At 43.3% G+C, this 19,520-nt stretch overlaps 2 protein-coding genes across 2 annotated transcripts in view; both read left to right on the top strand.

The window, feature by feature from the left end:
* The window catches only part of KCNK9 (potassium two pore domain channel subfamily K member 9), a 107,314-nt gene extending 95,361 nt beyond the window's left edge, over positions 1 to 11,953 (top strand). Inside the window, exon 2 of the mRNA XM_063131170.1 lies at positions 11,115 to 11,953. Coding sequence (XP_062987240.1) covers positions 11,115 to 11,953 — 839 coding nt within the window. The remainder of the gene's footprint in view (positions 1 to 11,114) is intronic.
* LOC134401988 (MAP kinase-interacting serine/threonine-protein kinase 1-like) overlaps positions 1 to 19,520 on the top strand; it is a 758,389-nt gene that overhangs the window by 228,594 nt on the left and 510,275 nt on the right. The window lies entirely within an intron of this gene.

Raw genomic sequence — 19,520 nt, 5'->3', positions numbered from 1 at the left:
GAATAGCTAAGACATCTTTTAATTAGATTTTATCATCACCACCACCACCACCACCATCATCTTGCTACAGGCCTTCACAGCATTGAACAACATGAATGTTCAGTGAGGTGATTTCCCCAAGAGCAATGTGTTCTTTACCGAACGTGTTACTTTTGAAACAAATACTGAAATTAAAGAACAGTTGTTGCAGTCCTAATGTTGAAAACCCTGAAACTTTACTGCAGGTATGATATCTCAAAATCCCTTTACTTCGAGCATTTGAAAGCTGCAGTTAACAATACTTGAATCTCCCCTGAAGAGTTCCCCAGCGCTCCCTGGATTTGCAAAAGTTCCAAGTGATTATTTTTATTACACTACAAAGCAAAGGAAATGGTAAAAGAGGCAAATAGCTCTTCCTCTTGCAAATCATCCTTAAGGCTCATTACTTCTCAAGGCTTCATATTCCTTTCCTGATAATTCTGTTTATCCTCTTCTAGTGAAATTCCATTTAAAAATGAGGCTGTTGCTCCAGCAGGAGATATGTGAAGTGTACTTGAAGTGCAACGGGGAAGAAAGAGGATGGAAAATCCACAAGGCAGAGGTTGCCTGAATGTCTGCAAAAGTTGAAATGATGTGGCAGCAAAGGCTAATGTGATTCTTTGCTACACTAAGGCATTAATTCATGAATAGTAGGTGGGCGGATAAAACAGCTCCTAGACTGTTCCACTTCTGATTGCAATGGGGAAAGACTTGGATAAAGATTTACTTCTCCAACGAAACAAAATACACATGGGTTTGTGGATCAATGGAATGCATAGGGCTGTGATGAAATCTCCCCATCACTCCTCTACCCCATCTAATGGCTCTCTTATTTTTTTTCTTAACTATTTTGGCCTCATACTGTGGCAGAAGAGGACTTTCTGATGTCTTGCAGCGGCCATGTCCTTCCCCAGAAAGCCCCTGGAATGAGTAGGGATGTATGGGGAAATCATTCAGTGTTGATCAGAATCTACCCTATTTGCACCAGCTGGAATTGAACAATGACCTGAAATCTGGACTGCTTAGACTACATGGATTTTTAAAAATCTAAACCAGCAAGTTAATTCCTATGCGCATGATCTGAACACAGTTAAGCACTGAAGCTCCCATTATTAAGCACATAACTTCTTTCCAATGTAAGCACAATTATGAGATTTTGGCTGCAATCCCTACACACCTAGGAGTAAGTCCCACTGGCCTCAACAGGACTTTCAGCTGAACAGATACAGTACATATAGGATCCCAGAGTGTAGGGCATGGAATAATGGGCTCAAGTTACAGGAAGCCAGATTCTGTCTGGACATCAGGAGAAACTTCCTGACTGTTAGAGCAGTATGACAATGGAACCAGTTACCTAGGGAGGTTGTGGGCTCTCCCACACTAGAGGCCTTCAAGAGGCAGCTGGACAACCCTCTGTCAGGGATGCTTTAAGGTGGATTCCTGCATTGAGCAGGAGTTTGGACTCAATGGCCTTATAGTCCCCTTCCAACTCTACTATTCTATGATTCTATGATTTAACTGTGATGGCCCAATGCTATGTACATTTACTTGGAATTAAGGCTCACTGTGTTCCCTGCAGCTTACTCTCAGGGAAAACGTGGAACGGATTGCAGTCCTAATTGTGCTCTACTTTGGCTGGCCATGTACTCTTGATTTTAGCAATTCTACTAAAGACTGTCTTGGAGTTGTGGTGGCCACATCTGTTAAGGATGGGTGAATGAGCGAAGTTCAGGAGCACCTTGATTCTCTGAACATTGTCTCATTGCTGATAGGATGCCTGATTCCTGTTTGCAATTGCTGCTCACTCTCCATGAACGGGAGACTTGCTCAAATTGAATGGGAGATTGGCGCAGATTCCATCAAATTTATGCAAATTTCCTCCATAAACCAAAGTGGCACTGACTCACTCTACTGAGGCGATTCGCACAAATTAGGAAACAATTTGAGCAAAAGTGAAATTCTCATACATCCATAACAACTGTACCTAGGATCTGGAATGTAGAGGCAGGCCTTTGATTGACTGGGGGACATGACGTCGGAGTTAGTGACATTCGGCAAACTAAGTCAAGTCCTTCTCGTAGCGTTGAGCGATTGCATGGAGGAGCCAGTGTTCACCTCTCCATTGGGCAAGAATTTGCTGACGTTGTGGCTGACGTCTTTCTCTTGGACGACCCTTTCAACTCTGCCTCTTTTGCTGCCATCTGCTTGATTTGCTGACGGGCATTTAACTAAGTCGTCTTGATTTACTTGCAGACTTTCCAAGCAGAGGCAGCCATCCTTCTTCTGACTAATGCTGTGCTGTGATGCAGCCTGGCCTTCCACCCTTCAGAATAAAAATGCTAAGGCAAGCGTCTGACCTGATAGCGCTGATGAAAGAAGAGGAGGGCCTGTGATCATGCTATTAATCTCTGTAGTCTCCTCTAGGGCAGGAGGGAGACTCATTTAAACTTGTTTTAAACTTTATTCACATTGGTTGCGTGGCCCAGTGAAAAAGCAGCGCTGGCTCCAGAATTTTGAAGGCCCTTGGGCATCAGTCTACCTTCCCACTGCCAGCTGCTGTTGCTCCTCAACCTCCTCCTTCTCATCAGTGCTAACATTTGTTTGCTTGACAGGCAGAGAGCCTGTGAGGAAGTGCCATCTACTGTTCCTCCTTCTCTCCACCACTGTTGTCTAGGCCAGAACAAGAGGCAGGTGAACAAGCAGGTTCCAGTGGTGAAGAAGAGGAACAACTCCAGGGGACTTTAATCAGTGGCACCCTGCAAGGGGCCCACTGACACCAGCCCGCAAAATTACACCTCTCATGCTTCCTAGTATGATGCTTCAGGAAAAGATGCTTCAGGCATACCTACCCCTTGATGCCATCTCTGGTAAGAAGTCTAGGGATGGCCAGGCAGCCCTAGTTTTGCAGAAATCCATCCCCAGTTTTTGGCTAATATTTGCTTATTTACTGTTTCATTTATAGATCTCACATACTTTTGTGCATGCAGACCTTGCTCACAGCCACACTTTACCATGGTTTTTGTAGTCTCAGGGCTACATCTAAAGTAGTGGTAGTTCCCAAATACAGTGTCAAGAGAGCTTTTCTGGTATCAATGATAGCAAGTGATCTGTCTTATGATTTGGAGTGTGCAATTTGATTGGCCTTATTGTTCGCTGTTTGCCTTTTTAGTGTTAATTTTTGTTTTAGAATCATAGGATTTGCTTTAGGGCACAATCCTACACATATTTAGATAAGAAAAAAGTGCTAGAACCCCCAATATTCACCCGCCTGCATGCCTGGCTGGGGAATACTTAGAGCTGTAGGACTTTTTTCCAGTCTAAACATGCAAAGGATTTTAAGGGTACTGCTTTGAAAGCACACACTTTGAAAAACCATCCGTAAATAATATGAAATTTGAAATACATTAAGGGAGCAATCCTATGGGCACTAGACACTGTCTAGATGGTCAAAGGATTTTTCAGTTTCTGGGAACGAAGGTCAGAGCCAGTGCTCTAACCTCGGTTCCCAGAAACTTCTCACTCCACCACCTCAAAGCCAGCACAGTTCTCTCCACACTGGCTTCTTCTTGGGTGCTCTGCAACTGAGCACAGAGAGGGTGAAAAGGGGGCATACTTAGGGACATGCTCAGGGGTGGAGAGGGGAAGGAGACCACATAAACTGGTGTATGAAGCGTTCTATTGGGTCTCTGCTTTTCTTTTCTCCCCTTCCTCGAAGCTACAGCTAGATGCTTGAAGGTGAGCATTTAATGAAAACTGCAGGGCAGATGGAGCACAGAGGAGAGGATCCCCTCTATGCTCTGTCTGCCCTGCATTGGAGTTCGGATTATTATTATTATTATTATTATTATTATTATTATTATTATTATTTACATTTATATACCGCCCCATAGCCGAAGCTCTCTGGGTGGTTAACAAAAGTTAAAAATAGTAAACATTAAAAACAAATATACAAAATTTAAAACCATAAAAAGCATAAAATACAAACAAAAACAGTCAATATCCATTTAAAATAACTATTCTGGGGTCAGTTAAAAAACTCTGCATATGCTATTAAATGCTGTTAAATGCCTGGGAGAAGAGAAAAGTCTTAACCTAGTGCTGAAAAGATGACTATCCTGATATGATTGCATCCTAACTGTTCTATAGAAACAGCTCTTCTAACTACTATGCACTCCAAGGGCAGTTCCTGACAGGATTTGGTGGCAACGTTAAGATAGTTCCACTCACAGAAAGGAAAAGTTCTGGAACCGCCATTGCTTGTGGGCTTCCCATTGTGGCATCTGCATAGCTACTGTGAGGATCAGATGCTGGAGTAGAAAAGCCTTTGGTTTGATCCAGGAGGGCTCTACTTATGTTTGTAAGTAATTTCCAGGCTGCGCTAAAAAGTCTGGAGATAAACCTGAACCTGAACAACAATAAGCAAGTCTTGACTGACATCAGGGAATTGATGTAGCTGGTTCTGGCGCATGAGGTCATTTTCCAGTGATCTGGTAGTACATCAGGGAGTCGTGAGAGAATGCAGCTTGAAAATGCCCCCAAGGGTTACGGACTGATGCAAGAGTTCACAAACACAAGCTCTTTGGCTTCACCTGCTACTTTTGGAATTCAGCTATGATTGAGTTCTCAATTTCAGGCTGAGAGACGTGGTTGGATGCCTCAGATCAGCCTTCCCCAACTTAGGCCTTAGCCTACCTGATAATCCAGGATGGAGGAGGGATGATCTCGCATTGCAATTAATGCGAGATCCCTCCTCTGTTTACACATGAGGCACGACCACCTCAGGAAGAGAGGCGTCACACCCGCCATTTTTATTTTTAAAGGAGAAGCAGCGCACGAATGCTCGTGTGCTAAGTTAGGTCTTTTTTTTAAACTTAACTTAATTTCCCCACTCCCCTCGGCCTACTCCCGATGAGATAAATGCAGTTTTGTAAATGGGGGTGGTGGTGGAAGCTTTAAAAATTCCCTAAAAATCAGGGGATGATTCAATTTACTTCAAAATTGGCATGAATAAGGATCTATTTAGAAGCTATCATGGTGCCCAGTTACATGTGTGTGTCTTGAAGCATAAAAAAATTATAGGCGTTTTTCTTTTCCAATGCAAGTCAATGGAAAAAAATGAGATTGGACCCAAAATGGCGTCCGGAGCTCCGGATCAGCCCAAACCAATCCAAAACTGGACCTCCCCAACCTGATTCGGATCTGAATTTGGGGGTCTGGATTGGTCCGATCTACTCCAGATCTGGGGATCTGGAACGGAGCGGAGCACAGCCCTAGAAAGCGGTATATAAAAAGCAGGAGCCACACTACTACTTTATAGTGGTATTGAAGTGCACTGACAAGTGTTGGGGCCCATTGACACATGCCATATACTGCTTTCATACCCCTATATCCTGCTTGGTGTGGCTCCTGCCTTTTATATACTGCTTTCATACCGCTTTCATAGTGCTATATTCTGCTTGGTGTAGATGAGGCCATAGGCTTCTGTTCCTGGAGGTAGCACAAAGCCATCATAACTAGATACCATTGACAGTCTTATCCTCCATGAATGTCAAATTCCCTTTTAAAGCTGTCTTCTGGTAGCAAATTCCAGAGTTTAACTATGCCCTGGACCATCCATTCTTCAGGCTTATTATAGACCCAAGGCTTTTGGCTCCAGCAAAAAGAAGTAAGGCTTTCTGGATGCAGAAAGCCGTACTGGAATTTGTGTCTAAGATCTTCGTCACTCTTTGCCATGACTTCCCCAAGGAAACATAGTTAGCACGTTCTTTCAGTCATGACATATTCCCCTTCCCAATAGGTCTGAACTCCTGCATGTTTGAGCTCCAGATGCAATTATTCCTTTGTCGTTATCTGCCATCTCACGCTGCCACCAGCATGAGTAAGAAAACTCTGAGTCATGGGGGTTTGGTATGGTTTATCCTTTATCAGAAGGAGAGACGGCCCGTGAAGGAAGGCGAATTTCAATTGCCGTGGAAAAAATGAAAGCGAGCGGAGAAAAACGGCTCCCTGTTCTGACACTGCTTCCATTCCGGTTTGAACCGCAGTGTGGATTTCAGATTGCCTGAGAAAATGCATTGAAAGCAAAGTAAAATGTGTAGGACTGCACTTGCATTCAGATTGTACAAAAGTAGAGGAAAGCGATCTCTTTGGCATTTTGGCTTTCCCCCCTGCTGCAGTATACATTACATATATTATGTTCTCTGGGTGGTGCACAATGCATTACAAAAAGACAGGACATACATAAAAACAAGCAAACTAGAAACAGTGCAGAATAAACCCAAAATAAAACCAACAGCAGAGAATAAAATCATATTAACATTCGAAGCCCTAAATGGCTTGGGGGCCAGGTTGTCTGAAGGATCGCCTCCTCCCGTATCGACTTGCCCAGATCCTAGGATCATCTTCAGGGATCCTTCTCTGTGAGCCCTTGCCAAAGGAAGTGAGGTGGGTGGCTACTAGGAAAATGGCCTTTTCTGCTGTGGCACCTGGTTGTGGAATGAACTCTGTAGGGAGGTTCGCCTGGCACTTACGTTGTACGCCTTCCAGTGCCAGGTGAAGACCCAGTATTTTAGCATTTTAGAATTGTAGCTCTGCTGATTTAAATCTGTATTTTAAATTTCCACATTGCTGTTTGGTTTGATTCTCATTGTACTTTCATAATGTGGGTTTATATTGTGGTCTTAAGCTTCTGTAGTTTACATTTTACACTGTACCTTATGGTTTTAATTTTTGTGAACCACCCAGAGAGCTTCAGCTATTGAGCGGTATAGAAATGAAATGAAATAAATAAATACTAGCATTGCTATGAGCTAAGAATTCCCTGGTTCAGCCAGCATTGCTCAGCCTTAACATCCCAGCTGTAACATGGGGACAATGCTACTGGACTACCTTATATGGCTGCTCTAAGGAACACTGAGATAATGTAAGTCAAGTGCTTTGCAGCACCATGGACTTAATTCAGCCAAAGTTAAACACTTCTATGCCCCATTGATTTCCATGCAAGAGATTTACAGAGCAATCTTATACATGTCTGTTCAAAAGTAAGTCACATTGAGTTCAGTGAGGCTTCCTCCTAGATAAATAGGTATATGATTGCAGCCTTAAGCATGCATTTATTCTTCCCCTTGAAATCAGTGGGACATTGCAGAAGTGGTGAGTTTGGCTGGACCCACATTGTGTTTTGTTTTACAATTAACTACTATATATGATCGTTACTTGAGACAGTGGGATGGGGTGTGCTAAAATGTGAATCTTTACGTTTGCAGCACTATTAGTATATTTTTAAAAGTTGTTGTGCTGTATATTTTCAGTCATTGTAATCATAGTAGTCCAATTGGTCTTGTATAGGAAGACAGAGGCCCTAATCCATATTTGTTCCGGGGGTGGAGAGAGGGAGATGACAAAGTTGGTTGTAGAGTTGCTAATTGTTAAACGCATAAGTAAATAACGTTACTACCACTCTAACAGATCCTCCTTATAATCTAGTATATCAGGGGTATATAATATAATATATATAAACTAGTATATAATCTAGTATATCATGCTGTCACTCTTACTGTATGCTGATGATGCAGGACTTACGTCTTCTTCACAAGTGGGTTTGAGGAGGATAATTAGGGATTTTTGTAGTTATTGTACAGCTGAATGATTAAGTATTAATTATAGTAAAAGGCAGACTGAATGTTGGGAAAGATCAGAAGCAATGTATGAATCAGTGGACTATGAATGGGTATTCAATTGCCCATGTTAAGTAGTTCAAATATCTAAGGATTACTTTCACAAGCTCCAGATCTTTTAAAGCTCATGCGAAACCAGCCAGAGAAAAGTGTTGGTCAAATAAGCGATTGGTTAATGTTTAGTTCAGAATGCTTGACCACCGTGGCTTAGCATGTCATCTGAACAGGTCATTAAGAGCTTGTAGCAGCAACAGTGTCTCTTGAATCCTTAAGGACTCTTAAGGATTCAAGCAAGCATTCTTTTGAAAACCCCAAAGTAAATATTAGTATTTCATTAAGTACCAAATATCCCTTTAGTAAATTATTTTTAATAGTTCATCTCATCTCTAGTGTTGGTGCCCATCTCATGCTTAAGCCTCTTATACCAAGTGACTAGGAGGTTTTAAAATATTCTAAGAGAATTGGTTGCAGCAAAAAAAAAAAAGGTCAGCTTGTAGAACTCTGAGTTAAAATGGCGGAGAGTTACTTAGGCCTTGAAATATAAGCATTTGCTAAAACAACAACAAGAGCATAGGTATTAGGATGACCAACTGTCAGGATTCATTACGGCTAAGTGTGTCGGCTGAACCATTACTTAGCGTGTTGTGTGAACCCTTCCTAACCATGGTGGCTACATAACCGTGGCTTAAACACACTCACAAACCATTTGCTGCAAAAGGGTTAGCGGACTAACCATGGCTTAGCATGTTGTGTGAACAGGCCCATTGACTTTGCCTTTTACCTCAGGCCAAATTCCTTAAACCTCCAACCCAGCCAAATGTGCTCACAACCAGGTTCTGCTCTTGGGTACGATCTTCTCCTAATGCCCATGCCAGCAGTGTTCAGCGACATAAAAAGATGTCCAGAGCTATTTTCCATTGCCACAGAAATTAGGACCTAAAATAATGAGTATAAGTTACTGCTACCTAGACTTAGATTAAATATAAGGAAAAAACTTCCTGATGGTAAGGTCTGTACAATGGTGGAACAGTCTATGGAGGCTGTGGATTCTCCATCTCTGAAGGTTTTTAAGAAGAGGCAGGACAGCCACCTATCATGGATGGTTTAATTGGTTGTCATGCACACTGCAGAGTGCTGTACTAGATGATCTTCATGGTCCCTTCCAATTTCACAATTCTATGGGCATGGCTACACCATGCCTTATTCCGGGGATTGCCCCGGGATCATTCCTGAGCATCCACATGACGCACAGGGGATCCCAGGGGCAGGGAGGGATGATCCCTCCATTTCCCCGGGATAACCGGGATGGCTTTTACCCCAGGTTTTCCCGTGGTCTCGGGATTGTCCCGAGACCACGGGACGTGTGGGTGGCCATCCCAGTTTCATCCAGGCTCCTTGCAAGTAAATGTGAGGAGCCGGGTACCAGGCACAGGGCACGGAGCTCTTCAAACACTCCGTGTCCATCAGGGGTGCGGAGGGGAGCGAGGTCGGTTTAAAAACAAACAAACAAACAAACAAACTTACTTTTGCACTGAAGGGCAGGTGTGCTCCAGGTCCTTTTCTTTTTTAAAAAATAGCGGGCGCAACATCCTCCTTCCTCCCGGGACGTTGCGCACCACGTGTGAACACAGGAGGAGAATCTCGTGATCAGCATATCACGACATCCTCCCCCCTCCGCTGGGAGATGTAGACATGCCCTACGATTCTATGAATAGAGTGCTGGGCTAGATGGACCCTTGGTCTGATCCAGCACGGCTCTTCTTATGTTCTCAGGGATGGGTGAACCATGCAGACATCCTGATTGCGATATCCAGTTTGTCTTCCTCCGCCAATCCCATCCCTGGCCAAACTGCTTTTTCTAACATCTTTCCTGATGAAGAGATCTTGAAAGCTTGCACTTTTTTTGTTGTTGTGATGATTTTTGAGTTGGCCTAATGAAGGTATTCTGCTATGTGGGTGGGGAAGTAATTATAACTGAGAAACTGAAGCTGTGTTGCCTGGAAGCATTTGTGTTTTGTTGCTGGGCAATGGCAAATCCCAAGCTTCTCAAATGGACATCTCATCTCTCATTTATTTATTTATTGCATTTTTATACCACCCAATAGCTGAAGCTCCCTGGGTGGTTCACAAAAATTCCCTGGGCAGTTCACAAAATTTGCCTCTCCTGATGGTTTGTTATCTTTTCTTCTTGTAGCAATTGCCTGTGCTATCTGATATATGCTGGGTGGCAATGAGAGGTACAGTTCAAACCTATCAAAGTTTACCCAGACATAAGTATTATATTTTCAGTGAGTCTTACTCCCAGGTCCATAGGATTGCAACCAAAGTATCACTGAAACTTGTCCGACTGGGGCCTTAGCTAGACCTAAGGTTTATCCCAGACTAATTGAGGGGTTGTCCTTGCCTGCTCTCGGGATCCCCTGTGTGTCATTTAGATGCACAGGGATGACCCCAGGATGATCCCGGGATATAGGCCTGGTCTAGCCATGGCCTAATTCTCTCTTCATCTTCTGAAGGATGGTAAAGATGGTATTTTTTAATTCTTTGAGTTGACCTGAGTTTAGATCCTGTGGCGTTAACACTGAGACTTGGGGTAACACTGCAGTGGTTCTTGTTTCTGGTTTATTTAATTTATTTATTTATAATATTTACACACCACTCCCCATTCAAGAATTTTGGAGGGGAGAACAAATAAAAGAATGAAAACAGAAATAAAACACACTTGAAATACATTTTTAAAGGAAACAAAATGCAAAAAACACACACCACGGCTGGTCATTCAGGGAATGCTTCTTGGAACAACAACGTTTTCAGGAGGTGCCAGAAGGAATACAAGGTTGGCGCCTGCCTGACCTCCAGAGGCAGGGAATTCCATAGGATGGGGACCATCACCCTGATAGCTCTTCTCCTAGTGGACTCCAGTTGCATCAGAGTTCCATGTGGAACCACCAGGAGCATGACCTCAGATGACCTCAGTGACTGGGCAGGATGATAGGGGATGGGTTTGCATATTTTTTTTGGCATTGATTGTTGTTTTGTGATACCATTGTGTTATTATTGTTTTTACTGTTTTCTCTCTGTCTATTATTAATATTGGTTATTGTGATCCACTTCATGAACTTTGAAGCAGGACGAAATGTGTGAACCACTTCAGGCTGGGCAAGGTCACAAGACTCTCCCTCCAAAACATTCCATATGGGAAGCTACCTGGGGCAGGTTTTGTGTTGTCAACACTTGTCCAAAGGAGACAGCATGGGGAAATAATCCACTGTTCATGAAAGGTTGATTTAACCAGGAACGGAAAGCATTGCTCAAATAACTCAGAAGATAAGACACTTGGAATGGGGTGGCCCAGATGACTAGTAAACACAGCTTCCCTCTTCCTTAGGCACTTACCCATTTTGTCTTTTATTTCTCCAGGTTATGGGCACGCTGCCCCTGGAACAAATGCCGGCAAAGCTTTCTGCATGTGCTACGCTGCCCTGGGCATCCCATTGACACTGGTCATGTTCCAGAGCCTTGGTGAACGCATGAACACCTTTGTCAAGTACCTCTTGCAACGGATGAAGAAGTGCTGCAGGATGAGGAGCACAGATGTCTCCATGGAGAACATGGTGGCCGTCGGCTTCTTCTCCTGCATCGGCACCCTCTGCATAGGAGCAGCTGCCTTTTCCCATTGTGAGGAGTGGACCTTTTTCCAGGCCTTCTATTACTGTTTTATAACATTGACTACAATTGGGTTTGGGGACTACGTGGCCCTTCAAACGAAAGGAGCCCTTCAGAAGAAGCCGCTCTACGTGGCGTTTAGTTTTATGTACATCCTAGTGGGATTGACGGTCATTGGCGCGTTTCTCAATCTGGTTGTTCTCAGGTTGTTCATGAACATCGAGGAAGAGAGACGGGAGGCTGAGGAGCGGGCGTCCCAGTCAGGGAACCGCAACAGCATGATCATTCACATCCAAGAGGATTCCCAGCATGGTCGGCCACGGTACAAGGCCGAGGTGACAGACCTCCAGTCGGATTGTTCCTGCATGTGTTACAGGTCCCATGAATACACCAGCCGGGTCGTGTCCCACCAAAATTCCTTCAGCTCCAAGCTGAACCTTCAGTACTTTCACTCCATCTCCTACAAGATAGAGGAGATCTCGCCAAGCACATTAAAAAATAGCCTTCTCCCATCCCCTGTCAGCTCCATCTCACCTGGGTTGCACAGCTTTACGGACAGACACAGGCTGATGAGACGGCGGAAGTCCATTTGAAGTAGTTTGTCTTTGGGGGATTTGATCTTTTATTCCTAAGATTTTTTTGGGTTTTTTTTAGAAAGAAAAGAAATTCCTCATGTGAGCCAGAGCGAGGCTCATATTAATAAAGGAGATAAAACAAAGGGAAAAACCATCCCTCCTCTGAGACTCAGCTCTGGAGCATGAAGCATGGACGAACCCTTTTCCAGCAAAGTATGCCTTACATTTACCCACCTCGGTCGTCAGACGATTCGAGGAGATGGGAAGTGGGTATCAAAATTCCAAAGTTGCACACATAGCTGGTAGCTTTCATGTGCCATCCATTGGCACGCTTGACCTAACAAACTCTTGGTTTTCCTTCACAAGCAGGTTGCTGCGTGTGTGTGAGCACGGGTGTGTCTGTGTGTGTTGAGCGTGTGGGGTATGGGTGTGCACGCACAATTCCACTACTAGTGCCATGTGACTAACAAAAGTAGATATTGGACCATCGGGTATTGGTTGCCTTTTATATGCATTCTTCCTTTGAAGAACTGTTCTGGCCGGCTTTTGGCTTCCAAAAAGATGGGAAGGGCAGGGGGGAAACTGCAATTCCTTTTTATTTGTTGAGTCAAGCATGCGCTGTAACCAGTTAATAGACTGAGTGTATCATGATAAGTTGTGGGTTTTTTTTTTTTTTAAAAAAATGCTAGATTTATTAGATTGTATTAACTTTATTTTTATTTTATTTTTAATAAAGGAACAAGACAGGAAAGAAAGATTACTTTTGCTTGCCAGGACAAATCCTTGCAAAAATATATTAAAAAATAAATAAATACAGCATGCATTTTGTAAAACTGGTATGCATTTTGAAAATACAAGAGGAAAATAAAACCCTAGCAATGGAATTAATACTCAAAAGCAAATAATACAGATTTTAAATGTGTTTGCTTTAACTCTATGTTGTTGTTCCAACTATTTGCCATGCTTGCAGAAATCTATATCTTTATTTTGGGTGTGTGTTTATATGTGTGTGTGTGTGTGTGTGTGTGTGTGTGTGCGCATAAGGGGAGTGGTTGGAATGAAAGAGCATTTGTTTTCTTATTTCTTATTTATACAGTTCTATATTATTTTTATTTATCTCTGTGTGTGTTTGTGTGTGCACATTTGTGTGTGTACCTGAGTGCATTTGGGTGTAGCACTGCCTGCATAGGAATTATATTTTTGGGAATGTTTGAACCAGGATGGTATACAAAGGTGGATGTATATTTTGCTTTTCTTATATAGAAACACAGGGCGTTTCCTGTTTTAAATTTTAACAATAATACTAAGAGATTGTGTCTCAAATGCTTTTGATCTGTAAATAACGGGAAGCCTTGGTTGGTCTCAGGAAGAATTCAAGACAGTGTCTTGTGCTTTGGCCTTCTGGGAATTTATATGTAAGGGCCAGCATGCTTTTGCTTGGCCGGTATGGTTAATGGAGGCAACTGGAGATGTCAAAACTAGTTCTGCTCTGACATTTTGAATGATTGCATTGAAATTGGGTTGCTTTCGCTGGTTGAGCGTAACACAATAGCATCTCTTTGGCTTGCTGTTTTCAAGAAACAGAAGTGTGAGGAAGCGCTAACCTAATACTGAGTCATACCTTTGTCCAAGAATCCCCGGATGCCAAGAACTGCTAGGGTGCCGTGACAAAGAAACTGGTTTAGAAAGAAAGGCCTTGCAGGAGACCCCCAGCCCAAGAAGAGGCATGCCCGTTGCCTCTCTGCATGAATCCCTTTTCTCGCCTTGCCTCCTTCCAATCAGCCTCAGGTGCAAGCAGGTAATTCTGCTAAGTGTCTGCATTGGGTGTAATGGGGTTGTTCCTTTGCTCGCAGTGCAGAGATGAAGCAGTTCATTATTAACTGTCAAGAGGGTTTCTTGCTTCCCTTCTTGGTGAGTCACACTCTGGGTTTGCCTCCTTCTAACTGGGGAACTATGCGATAATCCATTGATTACCAGTGGTTGTTCAGAGTATTGAGCAGATGCCATTCTCGGACACCTAAGATCCTATATTCATCAATGATACCTACACCCTGTTCTTCTTTTTAGAAAGCTCAGAGTTGCTTATGTTGGACACCCATGGTCTCCTATCCAGGAACTGATCAAATCCACATGTCTTTAGTTTGCTGCAGCTTTTGGTTGATCCAGACCATTCATTCTACCTTAGAGCAGCAGGAAAGAAAAGAAGAATGAATGTGCATAAGAACATAAGAAGTGTCCTGCTGGATCAGACCAAGGGTCCACCTAGTCCAGCACTCTGTTCACACAGGGGCCAACCAGCCATCAGCCAGGGACCAACAAGCAGGACATGGTGCAACAGCACCCTCCCACCCATGTTCCCCAGCAACTGGTGCACGCAGGCTTACTGCCTCGAATACTGGAGATAGCCCACAACCATCAGACACCATCTTACTTGCTCACAAGATCACTAACTGATACCACCCCCTATCAACACAGTATTAAAGGTTACTGCAGACATTTTGCCTGCTAAATTCATTTTAGTGCTGAGCTGAAAATGGTACCCTATTGGCTGTTCCATTCACAGACCTGCATCATGGAAAATTGCATAGCTGGGTGTGGTGGATATTTCTGACACCTGGGAAAATTCGGAAGTTTCCGACAAGTGCAGCTCAATGGAGAACGGGACGTCACACACCATGTGTGGAGTGAGGGGGAGGATCTTGTGATCAGCATATCGTGAGATCCTCCCCCTTCCCTGGTGTAGACATGCCCCTGGTCTGACTACTGATATACCTAGCTGGTGGTCCATCACTCCGTTCCAGCATGGCTTCCAGGAACTCTGCTCTCCTCCAAGTCAGTAATATTCCTTAGGGAGCGGTGCTCTGTTACTTTTTCCTATCCAGCTCCTTTGAGAAAAGAGTGTATGCATGATGAGGGGAATTGGCTTCTGCTGTTTTCTCTCTCTCCCTCTACTTTGTACTAGTTCCCACAAATCCCAGATCTGACCTTTCAAGAATCCGGTGCCACCATCTTGGTGTTCCATATAGATGAAAAATGCTATTGGTCAAAATTAAAAGAAAACTCAGTGAAGGGAACAAGAAATGGAGAATGGAAGCATGGCCCAACTGTTAAAAAGTGGAGGCCAGTGGAAGAATTATGGAGGAAGCAGACCGGATTGGAGGTTTATGGCGTAATTTTACTTTGTGTAATGTTCTTGCTAATATCTGGGGTCTAATTAGGGAATTCATTTAAAGCCTTTTACCAGGGAAAGGCAAATAGAGAGGGAGGCTGGAATGTGTCCATTGCGCTAATGTTATGGACTTTTTAATGTAGATTTGAATGAGGTTCTGTTGCTGCCTGGGATATTACCCTATTTAAATCAAAGTGCTGCTAATTTCAACAATGCGGAACACACCATCATTTCAGAATTTGAAGAAGCAGAAGAGGAATTGCCTGTTTAACTGCAACCTTTTAAAATATCGGCCTTGTTATTGGGAAAATTAGAGGAGATAAACTTCACAAGAAGCGTAATAGAGAACAGCAATAAAGGCGAGATATAGAAAAAATTGATTAAAGATTGGAGGCACTCTGGGAATCTTTTTCAATTTAGTTTGCTAAGTAAAAAAAAAATAGTCTTCCTGCTTCTCTGCAACTACAGATTTACAAATAATTAAAGTGCAGATCATTAAGACAGATGTAGACTTTCTATTACAAGATGGTTGCAGGAATGCAAAATGGATTGTGGATGCTAACGCATGAAATTGGACCACAAATATTGCTTTTAATGAGAAGGCCAGGAGTTCCCCTCAACTTAATTCACTGTATTGATCAGGGATACAGGTTTATAGAAAAACACAATGAATAATGAAAGCATCTGGTTCAATCCCTGACATCTCAAGTTCAAGACAAATGCTTGCCACAACATCGGTATTGCTTGCTTGTGCGACGGGGTTTCCGCTCATGCTAGTAAGCACTATGGACATAGTGCAAGCATGGGCTTCTGCTAGAGATACGTGTGGACACACAGGGACGATCCCTGGGATAAGGCATGGTGCAGACATGCCCTGGCTCTGAATGATAGTTGGGAATATCCTCCATGGAACCTTCTGCCAAGTCCTAACCTTCTTCTACCACCCATCCCCCTCTATGACTGAGATAAATGGATATTGTAATTAACAAAGATGTCATGATCCCAGTGTTTTTCATTTTTGCTTAATTGTCTTGTCAACCATTTCCCACCTTCTCTGGTGATTGTTTATGGCACGGCGCTATACCTCAACACTGACAATAGCTGCTCTTCTTCTTCTTCTTCTTCTTCTTCTTCTTCTTCTTCTTCTTCTTCTTCTTCTTCTTCTTCTTCTTCTTCTTCTTCTTCTTCTTCTTCTTCTTCTCCTCCTCCTCCTCCTCCTCCTCCTCCTCCTCCTCCTCCTCCTCCTCCTCTTCCTCCTTTTTAAAGAAGAAGAATCCACACCTACAGTAGATTAACGGTGCAGTCTCACTGGTAATTAATATTCACAGTTGCACGCCACGTTGTCTGGCCTGAGTTTGAGAAACCACAGCCTATCCAGCAGAGTGATGGGTTTTTATCATTGCCGGTTCTTTGTGAGTAGATTGAGCCGCTCCAATAATTGAAAATGTGCTCCGAAATGCGTTTCTTCCTTGCCGAACTTCTGATTGTACTATTCTGCTGGCTTTGATAAATACCCCGTCCTGCATGTGGAAGGGTTTGCGGAAAGGCCTCCGCCAGGATCACAATATCCCGGAAGGACGGCAGGCTGATTCCTCGTTAAAGAGATGCTGTCACTTGTTTCATGCTTGGCTATTTGTCACACCTGTTTGTCCCCTGCCTTCTGTCTGCATCAGTGCCTTCACTTGCCCTCACAGAGGTGTGGGCTAATGGACAGAATAGTTAGCATGCTACACTTCTGCCCCTTACTCTGCTTTAATCAAGAGCATGATGTTCTGTTAAAACACCCTAGCAGAGGAAAATAGCTCTGCTAATTACTACCAACAAAAGGAATGTGCAGATAGTTTTGTTTTGGTTTTTTTTGGTTTTTTTTTTTTAAGAAAAAGGGACAATGTAGTTTGCACAAATGGCTGTTTGTTCCCACTTACATTGCCTTTATTTTAGGGGCTATCTGGAGGCCCAATGAAGGTTTTATTTCAGTTTTTGATTTTAGCATTTTGTGTGTGTGGGGATGAAGGCTGTTTCAAAGCTAGTATGATAGCACCCTACCAAATATCTTAAGCGTTATATCCAATGTTAGGCTAAATGAAGACTCATTTCATTTCATTCAGGGGGCATGTCTACACCTCCTGGTGATCCGGGAGGGATGGGGGAGGATCTTGCAATATGCTGATCGCGAGATCCTCCCCCTGCGTTCACACGCAGGGTGCGACGTCCTATTTTTTAAAGATAGGAACTAGAGCTCTTGTAACCTTTCCTCACAGGGGAGATGCTCCAGCCCCTTGATAATTTTAGTTGCATTTGTTTGAGTACTGGATGCTGGATGCAGGCAGCAGGGGCGGCCATAACAATTCCTTCTTAAGGGAATGGCTGTTGTATATTGGAGCTTGGAAACCGTAGTGGACCAGATGTACTTTGGCCTGTTTCAGCAAACTAGTTTTATATTCTTATGAATACTAGTGATATGTTTATGTAGCTTTTTTTCCTGAATAATAACTGTGATGATGATGATGATATTTCCCCAAACAACAAATAAGGGGCACTGAGGCAATTTTCATTTGACTGCGGCCACCTAATGAGCACAAGGCAAAGTGAGTGCTGATCTTTGACTTTCCAGCTGTGGTATGCTAGCTAGATTTCTACATAGAAAAGGAATTCCCACCATTGAGGATGGCCCAAGTCCACAGCTCCAACATGGTGGCAAGTTTGGTCGTTACACTGCAGGTGACTCTTGACCTTAAGATTTCGCAACCTTTAGATGTGCAGCTTTCTACCATCAGGGAAGTCTTTCAGCCTCAATGTATCTGCCAAGGAGACAAGTTTCAGGAGCATTCTAATGTAGGACATTGACAAAGCCTTGGTTTAGCTCCAGGTAAACTGAAGGTCCACCACTCCACATCATGGTGGATGATCAATAATGATGGGCAAGAAGTCTTTCAAGAAAGCCTTTCCACCATTTTCAGTCTCCTCATTGAAGAACTCCCAGTAAGCCCCTGAGGAAGCCCAGGGTCCCTTGGAACACAGTTTAAAAGCAGTCAACTGTGTTTCAGGGTGAGTTCTTTTATCGTGGTTCTTTCCAGTGAATGAATCTCATTCCTTTCAATCTTCCATGGACAAGTGTAATAATCAGTTGGTCTCCAGATAGTCAGTGCAATGGGATATGGGACAATGGAACTTTATAAATTCATTCCAAAAGGCCAAAAAGCACAGAGATACTGTCTCTTTAAGGTGCAATTTGCTTTTTCAGCTTACTGTGTTGTGTCTGTGAGTAGCAGGGATGAAAAGTGTTCACATTTTGACCCAGTGAGTTTTATACAGACGTTCTTGGATTTCTTCCAAAAGAAACACAGAAAAGGTGTTCAACCAGACTGAGAGGTGTTATACTCATTGTGGAGCCTGCAGTTAGTGTGTGTGTGTGTGTGTGTGTGTGTGTGTGTATGTATGTGTGTGTGTGCGTGTGCGTGCATGTGTACGTGTGGGTGCTTGTTGATGCTGTTTCTCTTGACACTTTGGTTGCATTTTTGTACTTTTCACAGGATGTACTTTTAGCAGGAACGCGAGACAGCATTTTCAATGGCATTATCCAAAAGTAAAACGTCCTAAACTCGACTGGTAATTTCTCTGTGCAGCACATAGAAGAATTGGGATAAAAGGAGGAAATGGTATTAAATTTCATAGACTGTGCTGAACATCTGTTCCAAGGAATAAATTAAGGAAGGGTAGCCATGTCAGAACGGGGCTAGGCATAGGATGCCACTGAAAATGGTGTCCTTTTGGCACATCCCTCCTGCCCACAACAGAATCAAGGAGTACTCATTGCACGAATGAGCCACTGACAAGGAGCAAGGGTAAGGCAAGCTACAATGTGATGCCCCCAGTCTACATGGTGGTGAATGCTCCTAGATACTATGGAGGAGAGGAGAAAACTTGCCTCAAGGGTGCTATTCACAGTGGCATTCTGTGGCAAATGTAACATGTAGACCAGATTTTCACCTGCACAGCAAAAAACAGCCAAGGATGTCATGGCACCTAAAGGACTATTGGATTCATTGTGGCAGGAGGTATTTTGTGCACTACAGCCAAGAGCATGTCACCATTTGAAGTGGGCTTTAGAGTTGCCCCTGAATTTTGGCTATAGCCAAGTCTCATGGTGGGTTTTAAGTCCTTTTCAGCAGAAACAGCTGCAGAGTTTCGAGGAAAGAGTATGTGCAATGGTTGAGGAATGGTATTCCTCAATCACCATTGAGCTTCCCCCAAAATGACATTCCAAGGTACATTTGAAGATTCCCAGTTCAAGCAAAATATCCAAGGAAGGGGGAAAACACATTTCAGCATGATTAGCAAAATTCTCAGGGAGATTTCCACAGATCTGTCTAGGCCAGCAGCGGGCAACTTGTGGTCTGCCAGATGTTTTGACCT

Source organism: Elgaria multicarinata, chromosome 7, assembly GCF_023053635.1.
Source record: "Elgaria multicarinata webbii isolate HBS135686 ecotype San Diego chromosome 7, rElgMul1.1.pri, whole genome shotgun sequence".
Taxonomy (NCBI): domain Eukaryota; kingdom Metazoa; phylum Chordata; class Lepidosauria; order Squamata; family Anguidae; genus Elgaria; species Elgaria multicarinata.
This window is presented reverse-complemented; position numbering and strand designations above follow the sequence as displayed.